The sequence below is a fragment of the Perca flavescens genome, chromosome 2, assembly GCF_004354835.1.
Source record: "Perca flavescens isolate YP-PL-M2 chromosome 2, PFLA_1.0, whole genome shotgun sequence".
NCBI lineage: Eukaryota > Metazoa > Chordata > Actinopteri > Perciformes > Percidae > Perca > Perca flavescens.
Genome location: NC_041332.1, coordinates 10,240,347 through 10,266,411, shown reverse-complemented (window position 1 = coordinate 10,266,411; position 26,065 = coordinate 10,240,347). Strand labels below are relative to the sequence as shown.

General features: G+C 41.7%; 1 protein-coding gene across 2 annotated transcripts; it reads right to left on the bottom strand.

The window, feature by feature from the left end:
• Window positions 1-6,008: 6,008 nt before the first annotated feature.
• tab1 (TGF-beta activated kinase 1/MAP3K7 binding protein 1) lies at window positions 6,009-24,584 on the bottom strand. 2 transcript variants are annotated; one of them, XM_028597509.1, is made up of 11 exons: window positions 24,500-24,584; window positions 22,501-22,631; window positions 21,786-21,939; window positions 19,741-19,836; window positions 18,526-18,664; window positions 14,598-14,714; window positions 13,726-13,837; window positions 12,260-12,404; window positions 11,867-12,080; window positions 10,021-10,174; window positions 6,009-6,738 (listed from the first exon to the last, which is right to left on the bottom strand). In XM_028597509.1, exons 1-11 carry the CDS (start codon window positions 24,530-24,532, stop codon window positions 6,513-6,515), a joined length of 1,521 nt encoding a protein of 506 aa, XP_028453310.1. In that variant the 5' UTR covers window positions 24,533-24,584; the 3' UTR covers window positions 6,009-6,512. The 2 variants fall into 2 exon arrangements, with proteins under 2 accessions (XP_028453310.1, XP_028453318.1); XM_028597517.1 differs by having other exon boundaries at window positions 6,009-6,735.
• Window positions 24,585-26,065: the final 1,481 nt, after the last annotated feature.

Here is a 26,065-nt window from a genome sequence, read left to right as displayed (position 1 = left end):
TTAGTTGATGCTGGGTATGTCAAGAAGTTATCCTCAACTTCAACTTCACTTCATCGGAGGCACCAGAGAGCTACAGGAAGCCTACCGATCCCTGACCTCCAGGCAATCCTGGCCAAACTGAGGATCTCCTTCAAGTTCAACCCCCCACACACACACGCGCCCCACTTTGGCGGGACGTGGGAGCGTGAAATGCGCTCCGTCATGACCACCCTAGGTGCCCAAGCTGTCACTGAAGTGATGATTGGAATCAAAGGTATCCTCAATTCAAAGCCCCTAGGTTATGTCTCCTCTGATGTGGCGGATCCTGATCCGGTGACTCATAACCTGTTGTTCATGGGGCGCCATGGCTCTTCCCTTCCCCCTGGTAATGTATCTTGACTCTGAGCCGGGCAGCCACCGTCCGTGGTGTCGTAGTCAAATGCAGATCGATTTTTGGGCCCACTTCCTTAGAAATGATCTTCCCTCTCTCCAGTCTAGACAGAAGTGGCGCACTGACCTCCAACCAAACACTGTTCTCATTCTTGACCCTCAGCTCACCCGATCCCTTTGGCCAGTAGGTAGAGTGATTGAGGGAGTGATACCTGAGCGCCCATGACCCTCCACTCTAGCAAATTTGCAATGCAAATTTGGGGGCGGCTGTTTGGAAGTTTTCAGCTCGATCCTGCACTTGCAGAGCAGTTGCCACGCCCCCTTTTCTTTGCCACTGATTTCCCCATGTAGTTCACTGCACCTCCAACTAATTAGCTACTTAGAAATCCTAGTGTGTTGCTGCTGGAAATGCTGTCTTCTGCCTTGTGTGCATTATTGAGCTATGTCAGTTTCATACATTTTTACTTTGATGGAATGTTGCTAATTTAATTATAAGGCGAGTGCAAATCTTGCATTCCTTTCAGTTTATCTGCTGTTTAAAGGAGCTGTTATATTGAACAGTTGAACTAGGTTTACATTGCTCATTTGACTCACTGGTGTCAGAATATGTGCATTTGATTATTTATATGGATTGTTAGTTTATTAATTACGGGGCAGAGAAAAGTATGTATTGACTTTGTAGGCTACCTAGCTTATTTCTTGCACTCTAAGTTCTTGTGTAAATGTTTGATTGTCATTCCAATTAATTATGGCATTATGGAGCTAATTGTATCCCTTAAACTTGTCCCTCTTAGAAACCACACATACCTAACAAAGAAAGAAAGAAATTGTGGAATTAAAAGTGACTGTAAATTAAAAGAGTGTGTACATATAGACTTCCTCAAGGAAAGGGATGAAGAGGGAGACTACAAGTAGAATGCAGTGATGACAGCAGCTCGGTTCAACCTCTCACCGTTCACTTTCTACAAGGAGCAATAAAGTTAATTGAACCCACTTTTCAAGAATTAGGTCATGACCTAAGCAGTAGGAAAACCACCAATTACATCTAAAATGAGCAATTAGTAATGTTCCCTGTGTCTGCTCTGATACTAAACAATTGTGATACACTACAGCCCCAACTGGTGATTTGAGGGTTTAACGAGGAATTATTTTTCTCCCATTTATTACTTTTTGTGTGCGTTTTTAATCAGTTCCCCCGATTAAGCCAATTAGGGTTTTATAACAGTGTGAAGTTAATTTAGGGAATGAGATTAACTCCTGGCTTCCAAGAGGAAGGGGCTGCGGAAATAACGCTGGATGGTGACTACAGTAATAGTACGGTTCTTACAATTGTAATACATTTAATTTAATATTAATTTATACTTTTTATTGATCCCCATTTGGGGAAATTACAATTTGTTCACACACACTACACACAGGCTTGAAATACACAAACATATTCAGGTCCTATACATGCACAAATGGAGAGATGTCTACGGACTGAGCTATTGCCACGAAATGCTCCAATTGTTTTATATTTATAAGTCTAACACCAGGGAATGTTTCTTTGAATATTTGAACAGTCATAAAGGAGAGATATCTCTGGTATGTGTGCCTTTCACGGTAGAGGAGACAAAGATACATACTGTATTTCAACGGTTACCGTAAGACAACAGAATTCTATACAGTCACCGCTTGCATATTTGTACATATCGTTCATCGGTAGCATGTGGAATGGGTTTCCTCAACAGGAAAATCTCCTTCTTTCTCCCTAGAAGTAATTTGGGAAAAGAGAAAATTACAAATTTCATAAAAAAATACACCTTGAAGTGCAATGAACATCCAACATTGCAATTTTTGAATATTAATAAAGAGGTTATTTTTGGTTTGATTTTTTTAATTATTATTAGTACGTCCAAATCTATTGATTATTTCAAAGCACGGGGGCAGCATACGGGATGGAAAAACCAAAGAGTGATGACTCTGTTTGGCTTTGATGGATGGCTCCATTTGCTCCAACAATCACTCCGCTCCTCCTGTCGAACCTTCCCACTCCTCTCCATCACATGATCCTTGATTATATTTTTACTCCACTGCGTTATGAACAAAGTCTGCTGGCGCTCAACTCTCCATACTCCCCATCCATCAATGTCATGTCGCTGAGGTGTCAGAAAGGCTCTTTTTCCGATCCTCACTTTGTAGTCAAGGACTCCAACATAGCAGCTATAGTACACTTTAGCTCTCTGGTACAGAACAGCACACCCCCAGCTATCCTCATTAGTGGTGAAAAAGAAGAAAAATCACTTCATGAACTCTATGTAATGGGATCTTTCTTCTTCCCAGAATATTTTTTTTTATTCTTATTAGATAGTGCAGATAGAAAGGAAACGGGGGAGAGAGTGCCACGGACTCATACTCTACCAGGCGAGCTAGACGTTGCCCCATGTATTTTATTTTTTTTTAACCAATGTTTCACCTAAATATTATTTTCTGTTTATACGTACAGCTGACAGCGACTTCATCATATCAGTTTCCAACAAAACAAAATGCAAAATGCAGTACATTTTCAGTCCCTCCAGGAAAACGCGATTATACGATCGCATAATTCAATGCATGATCAGCCAAAGTCTGCATATTTATGCGGGGGGCGCATTTTTTCAAATATGCCGCACTTTCGCCGCATAAATTTCCGATTTCCACGCAAAACATGCGGGGCTTGCATGATTTCATAATCCCTGCATTTTCGTTGCAAAAAAGTCACATATATCTTAGCAGAAAGTTGAAAAATGTTGCGTTTACTTCACATAAGAGCAGCCATTTTCCCCTGTTGCCATAGGAACGTTATGAAGTGACGTAATTACGCGACATAAACATCATCGAAAAGCAGGGTGTTGGGGGAATCACTTTTTTTTCTTCAAATCAAACTGCAGTTTATGCAAGTTCCTGCAATTTCACATAAAATTGCATAAATATCCCGCATATTCCATCGCATTTTTTAAGAAAACGTGCCGCATAATCAAGGATTTTTGCCCGCAACAATCACAAAAAAAATTCAGCATTTTTCTGGAAGGACTGGTAAATACATTATGTACTTACATAAAAAGATATCCTTAGCAAGCCTGCACATCTACTCGACCCTCTTCAGTTGGCATATAGAGCTGGCCGGGGAGTAGAAGATGCCACATGCGACCTTAATAAACTTTGTTTCAAAACTTCTTGAAGGAAACAAAAAGCTGAACAACAAGCTGCTATTCGTTGACTTTTCGTCAGCTTTTAACACGATCCAGCCCCACATTCTAATTGATAAACTTATCAATAATTTTAGCTTAGATTTTAACATTGTAGGCTGGATTTTTGACTTTTTAACATCCAGAACTCTAAAGAGTTAATGGATGCACGTCTGGGGAATTGATATCATCCACTGGGTCACCCCAGGGCTGTGTCCTTTCCCCTCTCCTCTACGTTCTTTACACCAACGACTGCCAATGTCGGCGCGAAAACGGGTCGATTTTAAAGTTCGCTGCAGACTCCGTGATAGTCAGCCTCCTACAGGACAGCCTCAGTCCTGTAGGGCTGCCACGTCTTAGTCAATTAGTTGACTAATCGGTCGTTTTGGTCTTAGTCGACTAAGATTTCTTTAGTCGATTAGTCATTTTTTATGCTTATTCATGCTTAATTAATTATTTCCAAGAAACTTCTGAGCACATTTAGGGTAAACACAAGATTTAAAGTGGTGCTTTTGCAGGATTAATTGTGGAGAAACTCAGTTTTACAGATGGTTAACTACATTTATATTGTGCTTTTCTAGTCTTAACCACCTCTCAAAGCACACAGCTCTGTCAATTAAATCAACTAATCGATTAGTCGACAAAATCGTATAAGTGTTAGTCGACTAAGAATTTCTTTAGTCAAGGACAGCCCTACAGTCCTGTAGTTGATGAATTTGTAGATTGGTGTGACAATGCATTCCTACACCTAAATGTGCAGAAAACTAAGGACATGTGCATTGATTTTAGACACAAACCCACGAACAACCAAAATACCATTATCAAGGGACAGACTGTTGACTCTGCTGAAACCTATAAATATCATGGGATCATAGTGGCTAACAAGCTCAAATTTACTTTCCACTCTGAAGCGTTATGCAAAAAAGGCCAGCAGCGCCTGCACCGCCTGAGGAAACTTTTTCTGTTTCATGTCGACAAGTCCCTCATGATTCTGTTCTACAGATCTTATATTGAATCTGTCCTGACCTTCTCCCTTGGTTCGGAAATCTTAACATCAAATCCAAAACGGCAATAAACAGAATGGTGAATATGAGCAACAAGATATTGGGTGTCCAACAGTGCACATTATCAGACCTGTTCCATGGACAGATAGTCAGGAAAGCTATCTACCTTTATTCCCTGAATTGCCGTCCTTGCCGTCTGGCTCCCGTCTAAGATGTCTATCTGTAAGGAGTAACAGGTACAAGTACTCCTTTATACCTGCAGCCATTTCCTTCTTGAATAGGGGTCAGGGGAGGAGTCTTCTTTGATATCCTGGCAACCTCATTTCATCCTTTTTCTTCCTTTATTCTTTGGTTGGTTATATATTCTAGTCTGTTGACTGTGTTGAGGATGTGTGAAGCGTTGATAAAAGAGGTTGGTGATGTAATGTAATGGATGCTGTTTACGATGGTCATTGTGGATTAGATTGTGTCAACTTTGTAGGCTGATACTCACTTTTTCATACCCTATGTAGTTTACTTTGACGCTGCTATCCATGCACCTTGTACTGGTATTTATTTGTCCTCGTACTGTTACGGTTGTGTTCCAGTTGGACTGTGTGTAGAACTTGTATGCATTTATGTGTCTTGTATGCGTTTATACTTGCTCTACACCTACTCGCCCTTCGGGGACACAAATATAGTTGAAGTTGAAGTACTTCTTTACAAATAAAATAAATGTCAGACTGACTGACTGACACGTGATGTGCATTCAGTTTGGTAGTTGTTAGGATTTGAGTTGTCAGATCTAGATTTGTGTCCAGTCAGTCATGCCATCTCATAGCATGCAGCTTTTTTTCTTGCTATCAACATTAAATGAAATAGTTGAAGGTCTCTTCAAAGACTTTGTGTTACTCCTTTAGATTTTTATTTAAAATACCATATTTCAAGCTGTCATTTCTGTTGCAATAGCCATTCGCTGCATTTGTATTCCGTAAGTGCTTCTCTCTATATTCTAGTTTCCAACTACAGAAAATGACCCATGCATGCACAGGAAATGCTGCATGCTGGAGTAGGTGTGATGGTGGCTTGTCACATGTTCTGTGGCTAACAAACCGGTGTTAGCATATTTATTGAAGGAAAAAAGGATTAGCTTATTTTTCTTTCAGAGAAAAACACCACTGTATAAAAAGGTGCTTCAAGTTTTTTAAGTCTTGTTTGTTTTCAAAGTGTAGCTGTTCCTCTTTTTCTTATGAATTATTGGCAAGGCACATTGCTAACCATCCACATGCACAAATACCTCATCAGTCAGTCATTCAGAATGAAACTCTGGGATGTACATTATTAAGATCTTATGTGACCACCTGTCACCACATATGTTGTATACCCACCGATAGATAGTCAAGTGTTTAAAGTGTTACTGTAATATAAAGAGAGAAGTCCAGAGAGCCTATTGAGTTATTTGGAGATATACTTTCATTACAAATTAAAAAGTACTTTCAAACACATCCAATCAATCCACGTTAAGGCCTTACAGTATAAAATCATTCTTAACTCCACAAACTCTCAAGTTTATGAGATTCCTGTTTGCAGATACATGTTTTCACATCTAACAACAATGGCTACAATCTGGATTACATATATTCTCATGACCATCGTCTAAAACGCTAGCGCAAACATTATTTTGCAGAGTGTAGTGACACCAGTTTCTAACTGTCTTGGGGTTATTCTTTGCCTTCTTTGATCGTAAGACCCCAGATAATCCCAGTCCCTCCTCCATGCGGCCCCATGCACCTTTAGGTCACTTATTTTTTAGGTATGATACATTAAAAGCATTTCGGTCATCCCAACCACCTCTTAAAATCTTTGTCCCTTCATAATCCATGTGCCTACTTGCTGTGAGAAAACCCAGTCCGTCCCCTTTTCCAACTGGCACCCAGCACCCTCTTGGTCCTCCTCACTGGGGTCCCAGTCCTCCCTGGGTGCTCTGGCTGTCGCTGTGGTCACTTCCCCACAGGTGGTAAAACTGACTGAAGTCCACATAAGGCGGAACCCTGCCCGTCTCATCGGGCTGCGCCGCCTGGCTGCCTCTCTGGCGGAAAAGGCTGCCGTCTCCCGAGCTGGAGCTGGAGCTCTGCGTTTGGGTGTTGGTGGACTGGAGGGTGGCTGTGGGGCTCTGACTGCTAGGGAGAGTGGAGGAGTAGATGAGGGAGGAGGAAAAAGGGGTTTGGTCGGGTATGGTGGAGGAAGAGGGGGAGACGGGTATGAGGGTGGGAATAAAGGAGCGCGAAGTAGGGGCATGAGGAGAGAGGAAGGGGTCCATGTCGCGGGTGGAGAGACAAAGGAGAGAGGCGGAGAGAGGGAGAGGGTGGGGAGGAGGAGGAGGAGTGGTGGAAAGAGAGAACAGGGAGGTGGAGAGGGGGAGAGGAGGAAGAGGAGAGAGGGGGAAAAGAGGGGAGAAAGGGAGTTCAATTATGGGCTGCAGGATGTCGACAGCAGTCTGGCAGGTAGCGGGGTAAAACGTGCTGAAGGAGCGGAAAAAGGAGAGGCAAGGACAGAGTGTATAGGACACAGGATGGATAGTCAGGGCCCATGAGGAAGAGAAACACAGATGTGAGTGACAGACAGGTAGAGAAGCAACCCTTGTGGACGAGCGAACACAGGGCCAAAAAGGACAATGAAAGTGCGCACATGCAGCGAAGCCAAAAGCAGCAGCCACATGAGTGCTACTCACGTTCAATCATATTACACTACAGGCGGTTTCATGCAGCTAACCTCGCTAACTCAAGGCATATTCCAAACATGTTGATGGAAGTTGTCAATGATTCATGCTTTGTTATAAATGAAACATATATTAACATGGCAGAAGAACATCACATATGACGTGTTAAGTGCTCAATCCAAAAGTGGCTTTAGGGCATTATTCTGATTCATTGGTCCAGACATGACTCTGCTGTGTACAGTACCCACTGAGCCACTGTACACAACACATGTCAAAGTTGGGCTTACCCCCCTCGCCCCATATATATATATATATATATATATATATATATATATATATATATATATATATATATATATATATATATATATATATATATATATATACACACACACACACACACACACACACACACTCTATATATATTTAAAATTCTGTGTAAAAAATGCTGGCCCTCTGATCTATTGCATCTTCTGTTGCCTTATCAGAAAAGTAAGCAATCATTATTTTTGTAGACGCAAAAGAAGGAAATTAGCTTGCTGTTGTTATCATTACACCAAGATAAAATAATTGCCACCGCGATACATCACATCTGTGCATATTTAATTTGTCTCACCAGTACCATCAAAAAAAGAAAAGTTTTCGGCCTGAGGCCCCGCTAAGTCTTTTGAACAGGTGACAGTATGTTCTGTTACACCTGGGTCCACAGCCAGCTGTGATGTAGCTTGGTACTATAGTGCCGTGCTACATTACTGCAGCAAAGGTTGTGGTAAAAGCATGTTGTCACCTAGCCTGGTCCTACCAGACTCTGGTCCATTTCATTTGTACAGAGAGTCTGGCCACTCTCCATTGACAAGTGTTAACTTCCTTGAAGGCGGGTACTCTGTTAAGTTTAAAACTATTGGATCTGCTCAGAGCCACTCTGGATCTGCCGTAACCAATCGCTAACGTTTGGTCGTGACGTATGTCATGCGCATGTGCAACAAGAGGGGAGACCGACAACAACTATCGGCTTATATTTAGCTTTAGCATTGCTAGCGTTAGCCTTAGCCAACACCTTCACCACTAACGGAGCGAGCTGGAAAATCTAACTTTTCCCGAACCCCGTGGAGTGGAGGGCCACAACTTCAGGGCCACCAACACAACTCAGCAAAGATTATTCTTGCTCGGGCTTTAACTTCTGGATATTTGGCAGCGTTGCCACAACGGACCGAATGGCTTTGCTTGCATCTTTCTAGCGCACGACCTCAACGTCATCGTTCTCAGCACTCCCTCTGTTCGCTGATTGGATTGCCAAATATTTGGCCGGAGAAAACCCACCGCAAACCCAGACGGAGTACTGAAGGGAAATGAAAATTGAGCGGAAGTATATAGGAGGGCGGAGCCAGGCTAGTTGTCACCAAGGGGGTAAGCGTCGCTTCAGAACGCGAACCTCCGATGGCGCCATTTTGTTGCTACAAAGTGATCACCTCTTGTTAGCATTACACTGACCGCCATTTTCTTTTTACGTCACTTGACTGCGTATAACTTTACATCTGAAGCGTTTAAAGACTCTATTTGTCCATTGTTTATTTCTAAAGAAACACGACAATGTATAAAAGGCTCCATTACCTTGTACGTCACGTTAAGGCTCCGTAGCAGACGTTTTTGTAAAAATAAGCTAACGATTGTGTCATAACCAAGTGACTTACTGTGGCACAGTAGAGGAATTACCGTATAGTACAGAAGAAGCTCGCAGGCAGTTTCGACTTACATTAGCTGTTTAGGTGTAATTACTAATGTTAACTAGCATGTTAGTTAACAATAATTAGCCTGTGCCTATGTTATCTCCTTACATATACCTACGCTCTCCGTCTCTATAAGATTGGAAATGATTGAGATTTGTCTTGTCACAGCTACCAGAAGACTTACAACTTTCAGACACGTTGCTCACGTCACATTTACGTTGTCTCTGTCAGTTGGAGGCTGCGCAGTAAAGCAAGAGATCACCGGAAAAGTGCTTCAAATAGCCTTCACTGGTCTCCGTCCAGAGCAACGGGGTCTATTGGTCCATTTTATATATGTCAATGGTTGTCACCACCAGTAGGCAGTACAAGCAGTACTGGAGGATGTAGTTTGTTGAAACACATTACTGTGCTAATTTGTTTCTGTACAATGCTGTCTCAACCCCCAAGAGCAATCCTGATGTAATTATATTCATATGCTAACATTACAGTACATAGTGTACACTTTATGCTTATGTCAAAGTTCAATATCAATATATTTTTCCAGCTGTATTTGATCAGTTTTTTCCCACTGTAGTCTGTGAAATGGGAAGCCGGCACGATACACACAAATCACAGCAGCGGAACAATGGGGAAGTGAAAACCACGCGTACACATAAATAAGCATAGCAGTGGAGGGACACGGGGGAGGGAAAATCAAGCTAACCTAAAATAAATACACCAAGGTAGGGACGAGGGAGCAATCTAAAACACAGCCAAAATAAACGGGAGGGAAGAGTGGAGTCAGAAAACAACAGCAGTGGGACAATGGGAGTGAAATCCAAGTTTAAGAAGCCGAAACACAACAGTGATGTGACAAAAATCAAGCTCATTTAGACTCCGAGCATGCACAGCAGGACAATGATATGCAACGAGCACAAATCAAGCTCACCCAGAACAAACATAGGAGTAGGAGGGAACCGGGAGTGAAAGACAAGCTTACCCAGAGCAAGCAGGGACACGAGACAAACCAAGCTTACCCTGGTGTGGGGGTGCCTTCTTCCAGGGTGGAGGCAGTGTTGGTGCCATTGGTGAGAGTATTTTGGGAGGGCATGACCAGTGAGAGGGTGACACTGGTTTTACTGGTGCTCTGGCTGTTGGAGTAGGGCACTGACACGGGGTAGATCCGTCCACCTGGAAGGAGAACATGCATGTAAAAGGTTTAAAAAAACACTTCAACTATTGAGTCCCATTCATCTCAGAAAATGCTGCTGTGGTCTAAAGTGCATACATTTTTTTTTTATATATACTTTTTACAAAAACTACTATCAAGAAGAACACAGTGAAACTAATGTGCAGCTTCAGCATATAATGGGTTTCTTGGGAACCTTGAGTAAATTGGATTTCTTCTTCCCGGACTTTTGTTATTTTGGCTCCGTTTGGTATTCTGGGCTACACCTCTCAAAATCTTTGATATCTCTTTCTTAGGCCTGGCGGCTCAGATGAGGATAAATCTGGTACTATTTAAAGATGTATTTGTGCAGTGCAGTTTCCCACTGCTCCAGGATTAGACTTATCTTCGTCCTACATTTGAGTGGCAAACGCTAAACGTTCAATATAATCCAAATCCAACATCATTTGGAGTTTTGTTTTACTTTTAGTTAAGGTTGTAGATTTCAATAACCTTAAATGTTCAAATTAGTCTTTTGTCCTAACATCTAATCCTATGCTATAATGGTTTACATGTAAAAACTTTAAACTACATGATATTAAATAATTTTAAAATCTATAAAGCAGCGGTTACCACCTCGGGGTCCAATAGTGTCAAAATAGCCGTAAGATGATCCACAAGTTAGGAAAGAACAGAAAATAAAATAAAATAAAAAAATATACAGTACAGGCCAAAAGTTTGGACACACTTTCTCATTCAATGCGTTTCCTTTTTATTTTCATGACTATTTACATTGTAGATTCTCACTGAAGGCATCACAACTATGAATGAACACATATGGAATTATGTACTTAACAAAAAAGTGGGAAATAACTGAAAACATGTCTTATTTTATATTCTTCAAAGTAGCCACCCTTTGCTTTTTTATTAATAAGGTAAAAAATTCCACTAATTAACCCTGACAAAGCACACCTGTGAAGTGAAAACCATTTCAGGTGACTACCTCATGAAGCTCATTGAGAGAACACCAAGGGTTTGCAGAGTTATCAAAAAAAGCAAAGGGTGGCTACTTTAAATAATCTAAAATATAAGACATGTTTTCAGGTATTTTACACTTTTTTGTTAAGTCCATAATTCCATATGTGTTCATTCACAGTTTTGATGCCTTCAGGGAGAATCTACAATGTAAATAGTCATGAAAATAAAGAAACACATTGAATGAGAAGGTGTGTCTAAACTTTTGGCCTGTACTAATATATATATATATATATATATATATATATATATATATATATATATATATATATATATATATATATATATATATATATATATATATACACACACACACACACACACACACACACACACACACAGTATATACTTCATTAAACTGTTTATTTTTTAGGACATTACCTCTGCTATTTCCTTGTGAAATAGTAATTTCTGAAAGCCTTGTTTGAGTTACAACTATTTTTTTTAGCTTAAAGTGCTAATCGCTCATAACAACTTGTAACCTTTGGCGAGAGGTTGTGATTTCACTTTGTTTTGAAGAGAGAAGAATACAGTATGTACAGCTAAAGTTTTCTACATGGCTCTAAATTCTGAAAGTTTTTAATGAGGAACACTGGCGTTGGAGTAGCCAGTATGAAGGTCTGCCCCCGAGGCAGGGTTTCTATAAAACGTGAACCAATCCCATAATCGCCCTTTCCTACCCTGTGTGGGCGTGAGCACTCCGTCAGCCAGCGGGTAGTTGAGTGTGCGGATGAGCAGGGTCATGTCCTCGTGCCGAGAGCAGTAGGTTGCCCTCTGACGGCCGGACACGTAGACGTCGTGGTGCAGCCGTTTGACGCGCTCGACCACCGACTGAGACACTGCCTCTAGACTGGTCTGCAGGGCCAGCTCTGCTGCTACCATGGCGACAATTTCCTACGGTGGACAGCAGGGGAGACAGGAAGCCAGAGAAAGAAAGACTGATGTTAAGAGTGGTAGTAGGTGGTGGAAACACATCAACGCAGAGATTTGAAAAAAAAGACACAAAACAAGGAAAACAAGTGCAGAGAAAGTGGTTGAGGTGGGAAGAAAATTGACAGGGGGAATCTGCTTACCTGATTGGCTTGTTCGGGGCCGTGGGCGGACTCGAGGGCATTGATGAGACCTTCTGACATCAGCAACAAGAAGCCTGTCACGCTGTCCAAAGACTGGCTACCATGAATCTCTGGCTCTGCGATGATTGGCCTCGTCTTGGCCGCGCTGGTGGTGTAGGAGGACAGGAGAAGATAGATATATGAATACGTCATTTAATATCAAGGAGGAAAAAGGAAAACAAGCAGCAACAGGGCGTGTATGAGAAAGGAGTGGAAGAAAAGAAAAAGAAAGACATAGACAGAAAGTGCACCTGACATAAATACAATAAAGTAAACCCAGCTAATCTCGTAGATCTGAAGAATCGCTTAAACTTTGTCCACATCAAATTCCCTGCACTCTCTTTGATGGCGCTAAGGAGGAAATTCTATAAAGATTCTATTGAGGATCATAAATGGAATGAATCATAGATATCTGAGCCTGATTTGCTTGGCCTGGACTGCAGACAGAAACAGGAAATGAGAAGTGTGAGAGAGAGGGGCCCCTGATCGTGGAATTTCAAGAGGCTCAGCTGTGGTTAAGGAGAGTCTGGAACAAAGTTAGATCTGATAACAAAGGCCATAATAGGGAGACAGAGCCTCCACTGTCCAGGTAGTGCTAACACACACACACACACACACACACACACACACACACACACACACACACACACACACACACTCACACACTCACACTCACACACACACACACACACACACACACACACACACACACACACACACACACACACACACACACACACACACACACACACACACACAGATTCTACGTTAAAATAGTTTATTAGCTGCCCCAGTTCCACTTGAACCACAGTTCAAGTAAGCTTATTCGCCTTCTTGCTGAGCAGTAATTTAAGAAGAGCAACCACACTCTGCTTTCTGTATGCAAAATATGAAGCTAGATCTAGCAGGCAAAGAGCTTGGCTTGACTAAAAGACTGGACGCAGGGGGGAAACCAGCGAGTCTTGCTCTGTTCAAAGTTTGAGAACTCTGCCTTCAGCGCATCTAGATTTGGCTAATTTAGACGTGACATCTTGTTTGTTTAATCCATACATTAACAGAAATCCAATCCAAAAACTAAATAGTTTACTGTGCCGGGCAAAGAAATTGTTCCAGCACACAACTCCCTGTAAAACCACAACTTGGTTTTAGATTTCTAAAACTTGGCAGCCCACCTTCTCTAAATGAAAACACTAAATGAATACTGCAAAGACTCTTATGACATTGACAAGAAAACTGTAATTCAGTGCTTAATTGTTGCCGATATTGATTCTGCAGATTGGTGCATGACTAATAATTAAAAAAAAGAGAGAGAATATAACATACATAAAGACAGAATAAGCAAAACAAGACAATAAGTTAGAGTGTTGCAGATAGGCCTGCCCAGTTATGTATTTATTTATGATGTAGTTTTAATATTCTGACTTCACCTGAGCAGGTCGATTTCATTGTAGTTGAATTTAACCCGGTAGTCTCCGAGCCTCCTGGTGCTGCTCTGACCAGCAATCTGCCCCGCCTGCCGTACACGACCTGAATCCACACCTGTATAGAAAGGGGGAGGCGAGGAGACACATTAAAGACAAGGAGAGGTGGAGCGTGAAGACAAACAGAGGAGATGAGTTTCGAGGATATGATGATAGGCAGATGGTATGGGCGAGAGGGGTTAGAGATTTAGTATGGGAAGGGAGAGGATAAAGCAATAAGACAAAAGCAATAAGTAGAGGGAGATGAGGGTGGGAGGAGGAGAGGGGTGTGCGTGTGTGTGTGTTTAAGGGTGGATAAAAATACGAGGGGAGAGGTCACCTTCAGCTGGGTTAATGGAATGACTGCCATTTCATTTAAATCATTCAGAGAAGCCCGAACAACAGAATCATTAGGCGACTCCCAACTGGAGACAGAAAGGGAGCGAGAGAACAAAGGGAGACAGAGAGCTGTGCCTCCTCTTCTAATGATGTGGTGTAAAATGCTGGGAAACAATGCAGCTAATTCTACATTATATTCACTACAGGTGTCAGGCTGCAACTAATGCTTTATCTGCAACGCTAACCGCGATGAATGTGTTTCACCCGTTACATACACACGACCCTCATTACTGGACCATTAGCTTGGCTGCCCAGAGTCCACCACGGACAGATGGCTCCATGTGTGTCTCTATGCCAGGCTAGTGTACACTAATGGCCGTCTCTGTCTGTATATCCCGCCTGTATATCCTGCATGGAATGCACTTATGCTCAACTGCATAATTGCGCCAAACTGACCCTGGTAGGATGGTCTGACTCTCTTTCTTGTCTGTGTGTCTCACCCAGTGCAGCAAGCCTCTGCAGCTCGTCTTCGTTGTCAGTGCTGTGTGGTCGGCCGATCTGTAGAACCTGGTTCTGGCCGTCGCTGCTGGACTTGCACAGCAGTGCCCGGTTGGTACCTGGAATCGCAGACAAACATACAAGGATTCACAACTCGTAAAATTAGTCCATGGAGTCAACTAATCCTTTGGTATTTAAGGTAAGTCAACATTTACACAAGGTAAAACGTATTCTGGATAAGAAAAAGAATACAATTCCTTAACATTTTTTCCATTTCATGTTAAAAAGTTGAATGAGTTACCAGTTTTTGTTGACACTATACCAGAGAGGATCTTATTCAAATCTATTATCATTATTTATTGGGCATTTCTGTCTTTAACGGACAGGACACCTAGGTGAGAAAGGGGAAAGAGAGGGGGAAGACATGCAGGAAATCATCACAGGTCAGACTCCAACCCTGGACCTCTGCGTAGAACCATAAACCTCTACATATACAGTACAGGCCAAAAGTTTGGACACACCTTCTCATTCAGTGAGTTTCCTTTTTATTTTCATGACTATTTACTCTCACTGAAGGCATCAAAACTATGAATGAACACATATGGAATTATGTACTTAACAAAAAAGTGTGAAATAACTGAAAACATGTCTTATATTTTAGATTCTTCAAAGTAGCCACAGGAGACATTTTGCCTTCTAATTTTCCCAAACATTAATGACGCAGAGACAAAGATGCACGGACGTTGCTCTGCAGTGACTCAGAGGCCCAAACCTCCACCAATGAATCAGCGTTGATACTGGTGGGTACTGAGACAGATGAAGAAGGCAGTGGCTCAAACATAAGCTGACCAGGGACAGATCAATAATTAATACGCTTTTATATTAACATTTGTGGATGACTGATCAGGATCCTGATGACAAACAACCCCAACTCCACCCCAATTTTAGGTTCTGTAAATGGCCTGAGTTGTGTGTGCTGCTCGTCTCATCTGCAGACAAGGCCATCCAATTAGCCACATCATACTGAAATTGCAGACACGGGCCCCATGGGTCTCTCTCTGCCCTCTCTGTGGGGCCCTGGGCCACAGAGCCACCGTAGTCCTGTGTGTTAATCAGCCGGTGCTGAAATGACGCTTAGCTTCTGTAGCGTTCCAAACTGATCTACGGTATTTGTCGCAAAATAATGTACTTTTCTTGGTAAGCCTGGTGCTAATCCTTGTGTTCATATGTGCAAGGTTGCAATTGCTACACATGTGAAAACGATAGTCATCAATGCCTGATGTATGTCCTTATACCCTTGTCTGCCCCCCCACACACACAGCATATCAAATTATGGGTCATACGACCTTAACTGTCAAATGTATTTCACATCAGCACACAGCTGGAAGTGCTTTTTTAGAGAACACTTACTGTTATGTTTAAACCTCCCTAGGATTCATGTTCTGTCATTTCTGAACTCTCGACCCTCACACAACGGGCCAGTGGGGGGGCAGTGCTCCTTTTTACTCGCAACTAATTACTATCCCCCCATTTTCTGCTCTGTGCCACGTCCTTGAGGACAAAAGAAATTGAAATCCCAGAGAGAGGGTGAGGGGCGCTTTTTCTTTGCCTTCTACAGAATCTAGGATGTTGGCAAAAAGACGGAAACCATCAAACACATTGTATGTAAGGGATTTCACTCATAACCAGAGATACTTTGAATTAGTGCAGCCTTACAATAAGATTCACACCCTTGATTAATGATTAAATCGAGCCCTGTTGCATGAAAGAAGCCCCATATATAATACGGCAGCTGGAATCTGGTACTCTCGGTTTAACTTTGAGGATTCGTAAAGAGAAACACTTCCAAGGAATAACTGTGGCTCCTCAGGGTTGGTGTGTGTGTGTGTGTGTGTGTATGTCTGTCTCCCACATTTTCATTTGAATTTCCTCACAGTTGAGGATCTGAGGTTGAGGTTGGTGTAATAAAAATATCATCATCATGCTCCTTTTCTGTTCTGTAGCTTAGGGTGTCAGGTGGGAATCTACACACACACACACACACACACACACACACACACACACACACACACACACACACACACACACACACACACACACACACACACACACACACACACACACACACACACACACACACACACACACAGAACACAGAACACAGAACACACTATCATGCAATTGCCTCTGCAGCTGTTGTCTACAGGAGCCTGATTTGGCACCAGCGATTCAAAAACAATGACCAACATTGTAGTTCTGTTTTGAATAGAGAGTCCAACATCTGTCTGAAGGCCACAGAAAACAGAAGCTGTGGGAAACATTTCTGGTTCTCTGTAGAAATAAACTTTGTGCACCGTACGTAAAGCACATGTCTGCTGATGGGGCGTTTCATCTCATCTATGTTTGACCTACTGACTTTGGTTTTAAAACCATGGCAAATTAATGAAAAAAATGTATTGTGTGTAAGCAGTACCAGTTTAATTTGTGGTTGAGCATGGCGATCCTTCACTGTTAAACAGTAAGCTGTCCTGGATACAAAACATGAAACTACCCAAGATCTTGTCAACAATTTTACATTTAATTTAAGGGGAACTTAAATGTAGCATTTACATATTGTCTAGTTAATGTCAGTTTCAACTATGATCTATTTACTCTTAAACGTTTCATATAACCCCCAAAAAATGTATACGTTTAGCTGTGCATCCTGCATTAACTTACATGCTAATAAACAAAAACAGAACTAGTGTCCTCTAGGTAGAGAAGTAAAAGGAGCATGACAGATAAGAGACTACAGTTTCTCACTGCAGTATGATTGTGTATGTGAGTGTGTGTATATATATATATATATATATTTACATATACAAACACACATATATATTTTTCTTTTTTTTGGGGGGGGGGGGGCATTTTTAAGGCCTTTATTCGATAGGATAGCTGAGAAGTCTTGAAAGGGGGAGGGAGGGGGAAAGAGAGAGAGAGGGGGAATGACATGCAGCAAAGGGCCACAGGTCGGAATCGAACCCGCGACCGCTGCATCGAGGACCAAGCCTCTGTACATGGGGCGCACGCTCAACCAGGTGTGCTACCCAGGTGCCCCGATATCTGAGTTATAGTTGATGAAAGGAGAAAAAGAGAGGTGGAAACAGAGACCGATACCTCCAGCACACCTTTATCTGCTCAGTGTCTGATAGTTCTTTATTTCTGCTTTGAATGTAACTGCTAAGAAATTATCAACTCTCTCGCATTTGCAAATTGTTTTTTTTTCCAACTCGTTCCTAGCCTCGTCCGACCCACGAGCTGTGGTCGCAGCAGCGTCTGCGTTTGTCTAGTCGGCAATGGTTGGCCGTGAAAACTCCACCCCTGAACTTCCTGAACCTTTGGAAAGTACCACTCCCACAGCAGGGACGTTCTTTTTCCACCTGGAACCACCTGAGCTACATTTGTCCCTGCTTCCTCTGGTTGGAATGAAGGTTAAGCTCCTGAGTTCCTCAAAAAGACTCATGGCCTTTTGGGAAAGTCCCTGAGGGAAATGGCTTACATGAATTCATAAACTTCCAAGTCAATCTGCTTTCAGTTAATTAAATACCACCCAAGGAATCCAAAAAGGCTGTATCTGACTGGGATTTTTAAAGAGTGATAGGCACTAAACCAAAACCTCTGTAAGTCTGACATCTACTGGTGTAAAATAGATTCTCAGGTGGCCTAACTATTGGCCGGTGCGAACCATATTTTCCAGCACTACTCCAAGGGGTGAAAAAACAAGGTCAAACTAAATCTCAGTATTTGTGTCACGTTTTTTAATAATGGCTCGTAATAGGATTGAATATTAACATTTCAGTAAAGGTACTGTCAAAGTCAGACTCTGGGTATCAAAATAACTCTAGCCTGTGTAATGTGTGTGTGTGTGTGTGTGTGTGTGTGTGTCCCTACCAACATTGGCGATATAGAGCTTGTTGTTGAGGATCAGTGCCACGACGGCCGTAGCTCCTCCTGACACCTCTCGCTCCAGCTCCTTCAGACGCTCCTGCACCTTCTGACTCTGAGGAGAAAGCTGGTGGAATGGCACATTCTGACCAGCCGGGGGGAGACCAGGAAGACACAGAAGGAAGGGGGAGTAGTGAGGATGACCAGTAAAGAAAATGCAGTGAGTTGGAGGGAGGGTTGGGGGGGGGGGGGGGGGACAAGGCGAGGGTAAGACGGAAAAAGAGAGGAATGACTCAGTAGGCACAAACAAATTGAAGGAGAAAAAGAGACATGTGATAAAAGAGAATGTGAGACATAAAACAGCATTAAGCAAGAGACGTGAGTTTGAGTTAAAGAAAAAAGAAGAAGCAGGCAGAAGGTGAGATGAAAGAGGATTAGAGAGGAGTAAGAACGCTGGAGATGGTGAACATGAAAGAGATGGATTAGCAAACAAGACCAAGTGTGAGCTCAGATCAAAGAAAAGATTATGATTATATGTTCTTAACGAGCCAACTCACTGCAACAAAACAAAAACGCCCACACCAGCAAAAATATCAGAACGGAATAGAACACTATGTGAGGGAGAGAAAAGCAGAGCTTTAATGAAGAGGAGATGTGGCATGAGGAAAAAAAAAAAGATGGAGGCAGAAGAGCAGTGATAACTGGATCCAAACTGAGACTGGCTTATCCAACGAAACACGCTGATGAGTCCAATTAGAACAGAACAAGCTCATTTTCCAATGGCTAAGCATAAGCTCACATTAAATTTGCAGTTGCTGTGGAAACCAGAGAACTCATCTTCTCAATTTTCAGCCAAATCTGTCAATATGCTTTGCAGAGTGTGCACGTGTGTGTGTGTGTGTGTGTACCTGTTTTACTATATTCGTGGGGTCCAAAAACCGGAGAATACAGTATACTTGTGGGGTCTGCACAGCCTTGTGGGGACCAAAATGCTGGACCCCACAAGGTTAAAGGGCTGTTTGAGGGTTAAGACTTGGTTTTAGGATTAGGGATAGAATTAGGTTATAGTTAGGGTTAGGGTGAGGGTAAGGGTTAAGGTTAGGCATTCAGTTTTGATGGTTAAGGTTAGGGTAAAGGGCTAGGGAATGCATTATGTCAATCATGTGTGTCTCTCTCTGTGTGTGTGAGTGAGTGAGTGAGTGAGTGAGTGAGTGTGTATACCTCATTGTGTGGTGGGAGGTAGTTGGACAGAGCAGCTTTCTCAGCCAGAGCATCATCTATCGTCTCAAAGTAGCTCTTCTCCACCACGTCAAAGGCCTGAGACAACAACAACAACAACATGTATCTGGATGAAGCCATGTTGGCAATTATCCAGCTCAGTGTGCACAGTAATCATGTAATACAATCGCTAGTTTTAAATCAAATCTGAAGACGCATTTTTACTCTCTTGCTTTTAACTCCCTTTGATTCCTAATGTTTTTTTGTTTGTTTTTTAAGATTCAGAGCTATGAACCGAACTCAACTTTTTCTTATCTTTTTGTATTTACAAATGTTGTTTCATTGTTGTTTTATTCTATGTTACATTATTTAATTCTAGCCTTTGCCTAACTACATTCATGGTACCTTGCACACTTGATTATGTATCTTTAAGGCATACTGTTTCTGCCTTCCCTGCTCTACCTGTAAAGCACTTTGGGTCAACTGTTGTTTTTTTAAATGTGCTATACAAATAAAATGACTTGACTTGACACAGTACATAAGTTCATAAGTATTGAGCTGCAGTGTGTATGCTATTGTAATGTCAACTGAATGGGTGATGTAAAGCACTTTGCGCTGTATCCAACGCACATATGTAAATACGTAAACAGTATATATTTTCTAACCAACTGAAGTGATGAAAATAAAATTGTCACATGACAATTGAAATTTGTGACTGGCAATTTATAGACATGGCCAAAGGTTTTGAAAGTTTCTGTGTTTATAGCACGACAGTAACCATGGAACCGGCTAGTTTCAGTATAAAGGTAGTGTACCGTGTGCGCTAATATAAAGTAGACCGTGTGCTTAGCGTATCACAGTGCTGCTTATGCTCTGTCCTGTGTTTACATCCAAGATGCTTTTGTGCTTCCATGGCCAATTTAACTGTCCATGCTACCATTAGATAACATATAGGAATAGGTGGTGGCTCTCTAGCCAATCCATCACTTTAGCTTGTATATCCCCTGCGGTTTGACAGCACTGTCATAATGGAAGCAGAATGATGTTTGAGCTACAAGGAACTGCAAACACAGATCATATCAGATTGGCAAGCTGCAACATGGTGTGATGTTATATCCGTTATGCAACATGGCATCATGACTTTGCGTAAACATACACGCCACTTTCCTAAAGCCAAATGGCGTGTTACCTGTACGCATTTTCAGCCATCCACGTGTATGTCTACGCTGTATACAGCTGATGTAAACATACCCATCACGTGGTGTCGCCACGTTGCGTGTTATTGTGACAACGTGACGTACTATCGCGAACGTCAAGCGTGTAAAAAAAAAAAAAAAAAAAAAAAGAAAATAATGACAAAAACACGCTTAGGAAAACAATAAACGGTTGGGTTTAGGAAAGAAACATTGGGGAAGGCTTAAAAAAAAAAAAAGGCCAAAAAACACCACACGCGGGACGCAATCCCAGCTCTCCTGGGTGAAGGACCTACGTCCCTTTATACTACTCGCTACGGCAAAAATTCACTCATAATGTAGGTCAGTGGCGGGCGAACTGCGTTGGTAAACACGCTAAAAAGTGATTATGCGTCTTGATAACACGCCAAAATGGCAAACGAATTGGCGTGTCATGAATACGCCACTTCATGAGATCAGTCTGCGTTATGAGGTGTGATCATTTCAACTGACAACATTTCAGCAGAAACAGGACTTTCAGCTTGTTTTTTATAACCCTTAAAATTATATGTACAGTAATCCCTTGTTTCCTCTGCTTCATTGAAATAGATGCAGCTTGTTGTTGGACAATTTCTGTAACTTTTCAAAACCGACAATACAGCGAGAAAGTAAGCCGGTTTAAGACTTCTCTCTCTAAATCTGCAGTTAGTCTGTGCATTTAAAGACCCGTCCATCAATGCTTGAGTGATGCTGTCTTGAATTAAAACGCTACGCTCTTTACATTCAAGTTGTAGAATAACTTCCAAGAAAAAAAGTATATCACACTTGCTTTGTAATCATTAACACGTGAAACTTGTAATGTAAACACACTCAAACCTGCGTGAGGATCCTGCGGACGTCGTTGTCTGTGTGACTGGAGTTGAGCTGTCCTAGCAGCAGTTCGGCTGTCAGACACTGGGAGGCAAAACTGGCCACTTTGCTGCCATCGTAGCCATTAAAAACCCCATACAGGAAACAGCCATCCTCGCCTCTGATTGGTGGAGGAGAAAAACGACATTTCCGTTTCACTTCAAAGAGGGGAAGACAGTGGGAATTCGACAAACAAAATATCCTTCATCCAAACACTCTTAGGACTGTGGTGCGTTTTGTGTAAATTGGAAGGTTCGGTGGTGTAGGTCAGCCTAATGATTTTCTAACTGGGGGCGTTGTGTGGCGTGGCATGTCATGTTTAACAACAACAGGCACAATTTGTACATCTTATATTTAAGTTCCCTAGAATGTTGAATTGTGGTCCCTGAGCAAGACACAGAATCCCTACCAGCTCCAGGGACCTTTTTCGGAAGTGGGCACCCTTCAATATCATGATGCGGTCAGCTGGTTGGACAGCAGGTAGTTTGCATGTAAAAAGGATTTGTTTAGTGTATGATATTCACACAGGTGATCTCAAAATGAAAAATGCACTGAACAAAAGGTGTTAACTTAGCATCTGAGATGCAGGTATTGATGCTGTTATTCCTATTTGGCTCTGTTTTTGTTTCTCTTTTTTACTTCATTCTCTTCATTCTTGTTCAGGGCTTTTGGGTTTCCTCACCTGAACCTAAGGTGTCCATCCTCATTGGGGTGGCTCAGAGTTCCTTTTCCATCTGGGCCGTACACACAGTTGGTTGCTGTGCCAACCCCACACATCTGACACAGCGGCAAGTCATCTGTCCAGCTTTGATGCTGTCAAGGGAAAAAAGGAAAAAGAAAATCAAAACAAGTTCTCTATTACATCTGATAACTCTTTTCTAATAACAGTTCAGGACAGTACAGTAGAGTACACTACAGTACAGTAGAGAGAGCACACACACCATCTCCACCAAAAATTTAAAAGGAACCTTTCCTTGTCTCTGCTCATATCCTTCAACGGTCACGTATAACAGAAATCAGATACTAAGATATCTGGATAGGTCAGACAAAGTGTCTCCATTTACAAGATAGAATCAGTTTGCACACATGTGATAAAGGGGGCACAGCACATCTTTGATGTCTTTTCTAATCATGATTACCAGACAGCCTGCAGCTCCCACACAAAGGCCACGATTGGAGGTTATCGTGACCCATTGTAAAAAAAAAAGAAATCATCTACTGTCTTCACATGATATTGCAAACATCACGTATGATCAAATACCAAAAAATTGCCGGTGCAACACAGATGTCTTCTTACTTGATGGTTTTATTTCTTATATATTCTTCCATCAAGTAAGAAGACATCTGTGTTGCACCGGCAATTTTTTGTTATTTTATACTGTTGAGTCCTGCCTTGGTTGCACTGGATTGTTGTGGTCTGCAGAAGCGCAGAGAACTTTCCTTTCTACCTGATTACGTACAGTCAATTTCTCTACTACAGAGCACACATTTTCCTACGACAGACTATGTGTTGCGGGTCAACTAGTATGTATATTTGTTTAAACCTGTTCGGGGTTCAGCTGCATTGTTCTAGTTTAATTCACAACCTAGAATAGTGACAGTGTGAAATCATAAATACAGTAAATGGACTCCCAAATATCTCTCCATTTCATCCTCCAAGGTATACTAGAATGTGTATTTGGCCACTAGATGAATGGGAAAACCAGCAACTGTTTTTACAGGATAAATAAATATCGCAATGTAATGTATGTATCTGCATGCAAATGCCAAAATGTCCTTTGTTTGCACAAGGAATGTCTCCATTTACAAATGCATGTCCAGCTAAATAATGTCATTGGAATTGTTTTCTAGGGGTTCTCCACTGTCTTTAGTGGGTACGTGGTCTTGTATTATTTCTTGTATCATGTTGTCAATGCATTGCATGTTACGTTTTGGCACGTTTCACTACATATTGAGAACTTTCTCCTGTACACATCTGTAACAGGTCGACACTGTTGGCAGTAGGAGTGTTCCTCGGCCATATGTATCCCCCTACAGTTTCTAATAACTAACAACATGTCTATAAAGCCACTCTCCATGTCTACACTAGAGCCGCATGGGGCCATTGGAACCACAGACCCCGGTCTGATACACGTTAATGCGACAGCGTCACAACGACCTGACAACATTGTCGTAACCTAAAGCAACACGAGTGTCAATAAGGACTCAACAATCACAAAGAGCAACGTTTCTGAGCATTCTTTTTTAGCAGTAACGTTAAGAAAACGTGCTAAAGTGACCAAAGCTACAAATTATCTCACGTTAGTTACGTTAGACGATTCGCAGTCTCATCTTAGGTGTGTCAAAGATATGCCGAGCAATATAGTCAGTACCGGTCAAAAAGTTAGCTACTATTAGGAATGTTAACTGCCCCTTTGTGGTTAGACACTAATAAATGTCAATGCGGTGAGATTAAACACGGGGTAATTAGCTAGCTAACGTTAACTGTTAGCAAGCCACTTCAAAAGCGTAACTACATTAGCTAGCACTAGCATCACTGAACGAAACAAAACAACACTGGACGACACAAAACAAACAAAGCCGACCACTGGGGGAGATAAATGAGACTCGTGCACTCTACAAGGGAAGCACAACAGTAACATTACAGGTTCGTGAGAGTGGTAAATTGAGTTTACACATACGCTCTGCATCAAATTCCTACGCTGGGCCGCCATGTTGGACGGTCCTCGTTGCGTTCATGGGTTCATTGCAAGCTCCAAATTCCAAGCTTCGACGTGGGTAACACATCTGCCGTTTGATATTTGATAATAAAATGAAATGGAAAATAATACTCATCCAAAATAAATAAAACGGCATATTTCGTGGATACTGTGATAATTCACCCTTACTGATGTGAATACCAGAAAACATGACTATTCAATTCGAATGTAGCAATTGTTTGTATTATACGCAAACAATTCCATAATGACTTAATTGTGAGTTGAAACCATAGAGTGTACGGTTGAAATATGTTTCTGCTGTCTTCTAAATGTGTTCCCTCCTCGTGTCTTGTGGGGTTCGGATTAACCATTCATCGATAAACTTCTACATTTCCGACAGCAGTTTAAGGCAACATTTCGTCAAACTCGTAAATTTATATTTTTTTATTATTGTGATGTATTCTGTGTATGGTTGCTATTAAAAAAGTTTACAGCACACCCCTTAATTTAAGTAATTTATAAAAAGCAACAAAAAGAAAACTTAACTAAACAACTTACCAACACCACTTCCGTGTTGTTGATACGATGCATTTATATTTATTTGAAAATATCGCCACCGTATGGGTTAATTATAAACTACAATAATAAACTACATTTTGCTGACGGCTGTATAGACGGGTTTCCTGTTTACAAACATTACAGGGTGCGTGCGCATACCAGGGGCAGAAAGACAGATTGGTGAGCTGGTCCGATAATGCAAACGCATTTTTGTCTCAGTGCACATTGTCTTAGTCCCTTCATTTCGTCATGGCATTTATATAACACATACTCTATGGTCTTACAAAGCTAACGTTTTTGACCGATTACAATTTAATCATTTTTTGGGAGCTGGAGAGCTCTCGTTATGAGAAGTTATAGCTCTGTTTGCCATTCATTCCAATGGGGAAACCTCGCGGCTAGACTTTTGACATACATTGCATATATTTACACTTTGAATTTCGTCATGGTATTTATATAACACATACTCTATGGTCTTACAAAGCTAACGTTTTTGACCGATTACAATTTAATAATTTGTTGTGAGCTTGAGAGCTCTCGTTATGAGAAGCTAGCTATAGCTCTGTTTGCCATTCATTCCAATGGGGAAACATCGCTGCTAGAATTTCGACTGCATTCCGGTGGCATATTCCTTTAAGCTTTCCTTATTGTTTGTATATACCTGCTGACTCAATAAAACATAATTTTAGTTGGATCTGTTTGTCGGTCTTTAATTTTGCAGTGTTACTGTGATATATATGTATGGCTATAATTATCATTTTAGGCTAATGTAATAGCCCGTGTTAGCAGCAGGGTTACTCCTGAGTGTACCCTTATGGTTGGTTTATGCTTTAAAATAATGACCAGGATTTCTGGGAAAAGGTACGATATGTTAGTTTCAAAACATCACTGCAGGTTGATTGTTTTTCGCAGCAGAGGTTGATTGTGGGCGAGAGGGCCATAGCACTGTCTTGGTTAGCTCGCCGAAGCTCTACTGCCACTGTTTCGGCA